This window comes from Limulus polyphemus, unplaced genomic scaffold (genome assembly GCF_000517525.1).
Source record: "Limulus polyphemus unplaced genomic scaffold, Limulus_polyphemus-2.1.2 Scaffold1170, whole genome shotgun sequence".
Classification (NCBI taxonomy): domain Eukaryota; kingdom Metazoa; phylum Arthropoda; class Merostomata; order Xiphosura; family Limulidae; genus Limulus; species Limulus polyphemus.
In genome coordinates, this window is record NW_013666780.1 from 78111 (window position 1) to 87925 (window position 9815).

Consider the following 9815-nt stretch of genomic DNA (forward strand, 5'->3'; position numbering starts at 1 on the left):
GCTAATGTAACTCCTCTTTTCAAGAAAGGTGTTAAAATTGTCCCAGCAATTAGAGACCCATTAGTCTTACATCAGTTGTGGAAACGTTTTGGAAAGTCTGTTAAAAGATGCTTTACAAAGTCATTTAACAAAGTTTAGAATTTTATTGGATGGTCAACATGGTTTCACTAAAGGAAAATATTGCCTTACAAATATTTTAACATTCTTTGAAAAGTTTACTGCTTATGTAGATGAAGGTAAGAGTGTAGATTTGGTGTATCTGGATGTTTAGAAAGCATTTGACAGGGTGCCACATAAAAGACTTGTAAAAAAATTAGCTCTATGGGTGAGGGGGGATAAGTTAGCAAATTGGATAGAAGAAAGCAGAGGGTTGTTACAAATGGAGTTCAGTCAAACTGTATTCATGTCACAAGTGGGATACCTCAGGGTTCAGTCTTAGGACCTTTGCTCTTTTTGATTTACATCAATGACATTGAAGAAGAAATAGTCAATAAAGTACTTAAATTTGCATATGATATTAAGGTCTTGGATATTGCTAGCTGTGAAAAGGATACTGTTGATTTACAAAAGGATTTAGATCATTTAGTGAGTTGGGCAAATAAATGGCAAATGGGTTTTAATTATAATATATGCAAGATAATGCGTGTGGGTTATCATAATTTGAATTATAAGTATAATTTGGATGGGAATAACCTTAACAGTGTTATGAAGTAAAGGGATCTTGGTGTAATGGTCGATCAGTCTCTAAAGCTATCCAAGCATTGTGCTGTTGCTAGTGGTAGGGCAAATAGGATTTTAGATTGTATTTACAGAAATATCGAATACAAGTCTAAAGAGGTTATAATTTCAATGTACAGGTCACTGATTAGGCAACATTTGGAATATTGTGTTCAGTCTTGAGGTTCTTACCTAAGGAAAGACATTGAATTGTTGGAAAGGGTTCAGAGAAGAGTTACTAGAATGGTGCCTGGGATTGAGGGTTTGTCATATGAGGAGAGATTCAGATCTTTGAAATTGTGTTCTCTTGAAGAAAAAGAAGAGTTAGGGGGGATCTGTTTCATATTTAACAGTGAAAATAGTAGGGCTAGGGGACACAAATATAAATTTTGGCAAGGTAGGAGTCATTTTCAGCTAAGACAGTGTCATTTTTCTAGCAGGATGGTTGGCCTTTGGAATGGGTTGCCTTCAGATGTTGTAGAGGCAGTAAATTTAAGTGAGTTTGAGAAAAAGCTTGATAAGTATACAAATGATAATGGCTGGCTTTAAGATTTTTTTTTGATTTTTTAAATTTAGTTTAGATGGAACAGCCAAGACAGAACAATAGGTCTCATGTTGTCCCAAAATGTTATGTTATGTTACAAGAACAAAAGTATTTTTTAGCTTTCACATGAACATAACCTTGCACTCCGACTTTTCATAGTCTAAATCAAATTTATATCATCAGTTCTCAGACATATCTTGAGTACAAATACTTTTGTAACACATTTAATTTTATGTGTACATCAGACTTTTACATTTTAATCAAAGCTTGCTATATTTCGTTTAGATACACATAGTAAATTCAGAATTATTGCCAACAATTTATCTCCATTACAGAGTCAGTCCAGTAGACCATGCCTGTGCATATTTGATTAAATACTTTTTTTAGTTTTGTGCAGTCTTGTTAAGCAGGGCTGTCAGTTTTCTGATCATTTTAATTAACTTTTTAAATATAGATGACATTGTTATAAATATTAAAGGCTTTTTGGCTTATTGCTGGTTCTGTCTGCTGCATTGAACTGTCCCCCTGGTGACAGACAGAAGATCAGTTTTGACTAAACATGTTTCAACTGTGATTCTTTAAACATATTTAAAAAGTTATAATACCTTAGTAATAAACAAAAAACTTTCTTTATATGTTCTGACCTCCTAAGGTGCAGGTGTTTTTTTTTATATTTACAGAATTATAAACACAATATGAAAATATCACTTAAGTAAACCCATGAACTATGGGTTCTCTGATATATGTTGTGCCATATTTTTTCATGTCCAAATTTTTTATATCATTTTGTAAGTCAGTGGTTTGATTAGTTCATATTTATAAACAGATATCTCATCATGAATTTAAAATAAATGAAATTAATAACAATGTAGTCCTAAGCTAGAAAATAATTTAATAAATCCAAATATTTTGCAAAGTTGATCTTCAGACATAATTTACAGATGAAAAAAAAAGAATCTACAAAGTATTTGTATATGCTATATATTTACATAAAAACTTCAGTGCTTAGTATCTGACCAATATAGACAGTAGTGTGTTACTGATATGTTGATCTTGTATAATAATCATGTAACTTAGTTGCAGTAATTCTCTATGACAAGCCAGCCTTTATTTAAATAAGGAAATCAAACGTTTATGTGTTCTTTGTTCTTTTAAGTAGAACTTACTCTACTGAAGATGAATATTCTTATTCTCAATCAACTTTTTTCCAAGAAACATTTCATTCATAAAAAAATATTAACTTGAGTTATGTTTCTGGATAATTAACCATGTATAAAGTTAGCTAAGATAATGAAATTTAGTACAGTAGAATTTGCTAATACGATTTTTTTTTTCTTATGACATGCCAACTTGAATTAAGAAACAATTTTATCTTACTGTTTTATTTTAATTCTTGCAAAAATATAGTATTAAAACTTTTTCACAAATTTGAACAATCCACTCCATAAAATTAGTATGTGAAAAATACATTTCAATTGTTTGTTCTTGGCAATTAAACTTTTATATGTAGTTAGGATATAATGTAGAGTTAACCAGTTTGAATCCTCTTTACTTATAGAATAATTCTATAATCCTCAAATATAGAATTTGCATCAAAATAACACTTGATAGTAGAGTTATGATAAAGTGAGTGTGTTTTTGTGTAAGTGTTTTGAGATTTATTTGTAATTTGAACATTATGAAATTGTTCTTGCAGTTTAGGTGGCGATGTTAATTATTTTGCCAGCACTTATCCTCTAAGATCCTTACTAATGGCATTAGTTTTTTATTGGTCACCAAGTGGTGCTATTGAAAGCTAGCTATAACTTGTTGTATACAATATTTGATTAGATTATTTTGATTATACATTGGTACGGATAAATCATTGCAGAACTTCTGTGTTCCTATACCTTAGAACTTAGCAATATGACTTGGCATGAGGATAGGAGCTGGCTTCACTTCAATTTTTTTTAAATCTAATTTTGACAGTTGTATTTTATTAACTGGCTCTTTATATTGCATGTTGGATTTGGTGAGCTGACTTGTAATTGTTGCTATTTTATTTTTGATTTCTCTTCATCATCTTGCTGCTTGCTGTTTCATGTGCTACCACCTACTGTCTACCCCTGGCACCTGCCAATCATCATCAACTGCTCTGCATACTAATTAGCCACATGTGATCGAGACCTTGATCAGCAAGAAGCGCCTGCGTGACCCTTCTGATGATCTGATTCTGGTATTGGCCCTTAGTGCTTTTGCATGTAGCTCAGACTTCTTAATTTTGGCAGTAGAGGGCGTAGTGCAGTGTCTTACCACTTTACAGATCATGCTAAGGGGCATACCAAGTGGGAAATTTGAGGCTTATGGTTGAAGTTTGAGCTTAGGCAACATACTAATTTGGATGGCATGAAGAGCATGGAATCATAGTATGTTATGCTGTACTGCTATTAATTTTTATTTCTTCAATAATTTTATGGCAAGTTGTACATGCATGGTATTTTTTATTTAAAAACGTTGATTACTGATTAAGATATTGAAATTGGCATGTAAGTGCAACTTCTGTTTTCATAAAAGCTTCTAGCTTTGATTTTCATGAAACTATATAATAGACTAATCCCAGTCTTCATCACTAATTCATTTAAGCTTTCTTTTATATATATGTTACTGGCTTTTCCACTTTCCTACTTTTAGTGGTGTTGCTGTATTTTGTAAACCTGTAGAATGACCAGAAAAATTCAACATATTTATAACAACGGCAAAAATTATGAGGCTTGCAGTTTGGAAGGTATGAGAAATAATAATTTCTTAAATAGTTATGAAAATTCAAGTCAAGAAAATTCACTTGCCCTTCAACTTATAAAGATTTCATGCACCATTAAAAATGTTGCTTTCTGCTCAAATTTCTGCTCAGAGTGAATGCTGAATATGACTCTTTTGTGTTTTTGTTCCTTTAGCTAGATGAAAATAATAACCTTTTGGATACCAAAATCTTCTTCTTACATTAGATTATAACTTTTTTTTTATAGACACACATTAAATTTATTACCAGGCAATAGTTGGTCAGCATAATACTTAAACCAAACCAATGAGGTTGCTTCAAGATTGTTCAGTAATAGGAGGGAGTTGTGCAGCATCAGACCAAAAGTGGGAAAAAGACTTATCATTTTGAACTAATCTGAAACCAACTGATTGTTAAGTCAAGCTCTTGAGAAATGAATATTGCACAGAATTCTCTGTTCTTGTATAGAAATGCACCCTTTCATCTCTCTCATTTTTTCTTTAATATCTCACTCTGCCTTGAGGTAATAAATTCAGTATATTAGTATTTTTATTATATTGATTTTTTTAAATTAATAACCTAATAAATGTTACTGGAAAATGAGAATGTAAAAATTTTATATTGATGTTAACTATTTATAGGCTAAACATTTTGGTGTGCATTAGAAGTACTATTTTAAAGAAATAAAGCTGGTGTACTAGGCTATGTATTCTACTGACCTTTGTTTTAATAAGTTGCTCATAGGCTAATTAATTATAATTGTAAGAAAATTTATAATTATAAAAACTGAACTAATAGTGTTTTCTTGTAAAATTGTTGTTGTTATCCAAATGCTAACAATACTGTTATTTATGGCAAATGTTTATTTGATATACTGGAGAAGTAGATACAATAAAATCAGCAGCAATGAGCTTGTAAGGGTCTCAGAAAAGGGCTGAACATGTTGAAATTAAAGAACTGGTTATATGGATCATATAGAAAACAGTACACAGCCAAATATTTGGTTTATTAAAAGCAAAACAATTTTCAAAAGTTATGACAAATTTTATGTATACTGTTTAATGATATGCTAAATGTGTAATTCACTAAATCAAACCAAATTGAAATATCAGAAATTTTTATTTCACTGTACTAAAACCAAGTATTGTTTTTAATTAACTAATTATATACTGAATTGAAGTATTTCATTAATTTATGGAAGAGGTGATTGTACCACCTCATAGAAATCTAGTGTCAACAATCACGATTATAAATGTATAAATGTTTAGTTCAAACCTTAAATTGTGCTTGTCATATTTTTTTTTTAGAACTATTTACAAGGGATCTAGTATTTAAAGCCAACACCAGAGTCATAGCTCTTATTTTCAAACTAATAATTTAATATATTGTGTTTTTGAACAACTTATTATTATTTTATTGTTATAAATTTAGGTAACTTCCTGTTTTGTCTTACTCTGAACTATTGGTGGTATGAAATTCAATATAGTTCAAACTTCAGTATTAGTCCACCTTGCTAATGTATTTAACTGTTGTTAAAATTTGTTCCTATTTCTGCAGATAACCAAAAATAAAGAACAAAGCTATTTAACAACTGAAATTTTTTGTGATATAAAAATTAATTATTATATGTTTAAAAAAGCTTAAATATATAGTATGTATATTAATTCCAATATATAATACATATGTGTAAATTTCTTAATATTTATGACTTATGAAAATTTAAATAAAAGATAAAATGTAATTGTCTCAGTATATGAATGTTTAATGAAGTATAGTAATCTAAATTTGATCTATGTTTTTGTCATTTTAGCTTTGGAAACACTGCAAACTTTGAGAAACACTACTTTTAATTTTTGTAGTTTGCTAACTAAATTAAAACATTTTGTGAAAATGTTTACAGTAAATTTTTGTAAAAAACATTTCACAGTGAAATATGGGCTTAATAATATACCAAAGATTCAATTCACTTAATGAAACCAAACATTTTAATTTTTTACTGATTCAAACTGAATATTATGATATTTAATTTAGTCAAACTGAAAACTAAATATTCCTATCACTTATTAAAAAAATAGGGAAAAACATTTTCCTAGCCTAGAACTGATAATTATTAAGAAAATGGAAGACATAAAACAAAAAGACAAATTTTGTTAATAGCTGGGGAAGTAAACTTGTCTATAATTATGAAGTATGCAAAGCAGATTTTGTTTGTAGCTGTTAGAAGTTGAATAAGAAGATTTTATTAACAGCTGTAAGAACTTGTAATAGTGAGGTAACTGAAGAGATAAACTTTTTTCTATAAATGTAAGCTGTACAAGTGAGAGAAAGATAATTACTTACATTTGATAAGAAAAGGGGAATTCAAGCAAATAGCTCAACAACAAATTTTATTCAGACAACTATTAAACAACTGAATATTTTTAGAATTAACATCAGTTTGTTAATAACAGTACAACTTGTATTATCATTAAACAATATTTTATGAAATGAATGCTTATGTAACTTTGAACAAAGTTATCAAATCCTAACATACAACTTTGATGGAAAACAATTATCATTATGTTGGATTGTACAACATTTTGGTGTAAGTTAATTATTACTTGAAGAATTTAATCATCATACACACCTATGCATCACCCTGATGCTTAAACGTTATTATGTTAATGCATATTCAAAGTTTTATACTACTTTAATGGAAGACAGATATAATATTAATATATATATAATGAATGGTTATTTATTATACATATGAACCAAATATATTGTGAAGTCTGTGCTATGTCAAATCCATGCTATTATTTCAGCTAATATTGGTGCAACCCAGTATTAGGTTGGAATCATAATAAAGTGGCCAGTTGGGGTACTGCTAGGCAAATTCTAAAACACCACTTTTATCTAAAACTATTATTATTATGGTAGTGCATATTCAAACAAATCCATACATCAGCTTAGTGGATAAGTTTTTATGTTAGTATAGAATCAATTGAATATTTACATATCAGTTTAGTAAACAGTTAGTATTATAATTTTTGACTATTTAAAAAAGTACTGCTTACCTATATTTATAAATATACAGAAAACTGTTAGAAATTAGTTAATGAGCTTTGAGTTGTAAATGCTTTGTTCGTTTGTAGTTAAGCACAAAGGTACACAATGGGCTATCTGTGCCCTCCCCACCAGAGGTATTGAAAACCGATTTCTAGTATTATAAGTCTGCAGACATATTGCTGTGATAAATGCTTTATAACTAAAAGAATATCCAAAACATTTTAGCACAAATTTTCAAGAATATCTCATAAATATTTGCCATTTACTAGCTTTCATTTACTTTAACTATAAATGTTTCTTTATCACAAATTTATAATCAACATCATTTTTGTGTTTGATTGAATCTATATTCATTTGTGAAAATAAATAATTTTCCATAATTTTTGGGTTTCTAATTAGTATGTTCCATATTTTTAAATTTTCTTACTTTTTCAAATTGCTTTGATGTTTTGGAAACACTTAATAAGTCTGTAGTTTAAGTTTGGTGACTAAAATTATAGGATATAGATTATAAGAACCTTAGTATACTTTAACTTTGTTACATTATTGGTTTCCATTGCAACTAGATCTAATGGAGATGCTGCTCTATTTAACTAAGTTTTGTGTGTAATTCTTAAAAAATAGAAAATTATAAAGGTTGCTTTGATAGATTCTATAGAACGTATTGAATTAGAGATTAACTTTTTAAAGTTTTTTCGTTTTGAGTTTCATGTATTAATTTTATTACTCTTAGTGAGTAATAAGCCTCTATAAGCTTATAATAAGTGACTGTTTTGTGTTATAGTTGACATGCTATTACATCCTGTGTAATCATTTCTTAAAATGTATAATGTTTATTTTGTTACCATTGAAATTTAAAGACATATATACATAGAGTACCAAAATAAATAAGTGAAAAGTGTCATTTATAAACTATCAGTGTTACTCACTCTATATAAACTTGTAGCTCATACGCCACCCCTCTTCTGTTAGGCCTTCCCAGGAATGATACCCTTTACAAAACGTCCAGTCTTGGACAAAAGTGGAATTCCAGTGTTTCAGCCCAGTGCAGCTTCAGCCTATCAACAAGCCTTGGCCATGCAGGTTCAGCAGCCGTTTGTGCCTGTTACATGTATCTATCAAAATTTTCTAATCTTTACACTTGTAATCAGGAGTAAAAGCTTGTATTTTGAATATTATTTTATGAAACTTCATAAATATTCATAATTTTACAGAATCTAATATCAAATGTGTGAAGTTTTAAAGCATTTTTTTTTGTTTATAAGAACTGCTATGAATAACATGTCAGTTCTATGATGATAGGTTTTAAATTTTTTTCAATTGTACAAATTACATGTCAGTTTTAACTTTATGGTACAAACTTGTGCAAACTTATGGGAAGCAATTTCTACATGCAATTACTTTTATTATAATAATAATGAAAATCTTGTTTAGCTTTTTTAATAAATTTAATTATATTCAGTTCATTACTAATCACTAAAAATCTAAACTGATATGTTTTTGTACTTTGAAAACATTCACTCTCAGTGAGAGCCTAGGTCCTTCTTACCATCACAGCTACAATGTATTCTCAAAACCAATGTGTTGATGTAATGCTTCAAAAGTTATTTAAACAATTATTAACTATCACTTAAAACAGTGCAAAAACAAGTTTAAAATAATTTTTTGTCCTGAGGATAAAAATAATTTGAAAATATTTAACTCACCTTGTAATGCTTAATATTGTTACGCCTCCAGTCGTCAGTTAATTTTCCGTAAATTCTTTCCAACTAAACTTTAGCGACACAAGTCCTTTCTTAAATAAAACTGGTTTATTCTTTCCGAATAAAACTTTACGATCCACTTAATTTCAACAGTCGCTCTATAACAAACGCTATAATTCACGTCACCAACAATATTCTGTCCGCATACATCCAATTACTCATTACCTCCCCGTCGCTTCGTGGCCGGTCTTATATATACAAGACTAACACACATCTACTAAACGCTAGGGCCTTCAAGAAGGAACAGGATATTTCTAGAAAGAGGTGGCGTGATACTAGTCACGTGACCTTGCTGACGCAACATTGCCCCCTCCTTAGTATTGTTCGTCCCAAACAATAGCCACTTACAATAAACCAATAACAATTAACAATAACTTAATTAAATGTACAGAATTACAAACACAAAATTACAATTCAACAAAGGCTCTTAATTTTACGGGGCATATCTTCTTCCGTACTGGTCTCCGTCTTGTTGGCTTCTGCTTCATATGGGGTTCTTCTGCTTCATCAGGAAATGTCCTATCGTCGGTAACAGTCACATCAGTGGTAGTAACTTCATCAAGAGCTTTACCATTTCTCTTCTCACTCAAACTGAGTAGAGTTTCTTCCTCAACATTGGCTTTTTCAGATGACACGTCTTCAGCAGCGTCATTTGTTCTGTTGTCCACTTCATCCCAACTGAAATGTCCTGGACCGTGATAACACCAAAGCCTGTTGGCATGCACCACTTTTGGGTTTCCTCGCTGACCACATTTTATCCGGAAAGTCACGTCTGAGAGACGATCCACTATGTCATATGGGCCTTCCCATGGAGAAGACAACTTAGGAGACTTCCCTTTGGTCTTCCTGGGATTATACAACCATACCTTGTCTCCAGGTACAAAGCTGACTTCAGTAGATCTCTTATCTTAAGTTAACTTCATCGAATCAGCAGACGTTTTCAATTTTTAACGCACTTGATGGTGAATATCATCCATCCTTTCCG

At 30.3% G+C, this 9815-nt stretch overlaps 1 protein-coding gene across 2 annotated transcripts in view; it reads left to right on the top strand.

Annotated features, from left to right (window-relative positions):
- Nucleotides 1-9815, top strand: part of LOC106462454 (muscleblind-like protein 1) — a 74591-nt gene that overhangs the window by 60177 nt on the left and 4599 nt on the right. Inside the window, exons 5-6 of one of the 2 annotated variants that reach the window (XM_022389720.1) lie at nt 3411-3476; nt 8040-8178. In XM_022389720.1, the coding sequence (XP_022245428.1) occupies nt 3411-3476; nt 8040-8178 (205 nt within the window). The remainder of the gene's footprint in view (nt 1-3410; nt 3477-8039; nt 8179-9815) is intronic. The other variant, XM_013922374.2, reaches the window with a different exon arrangement.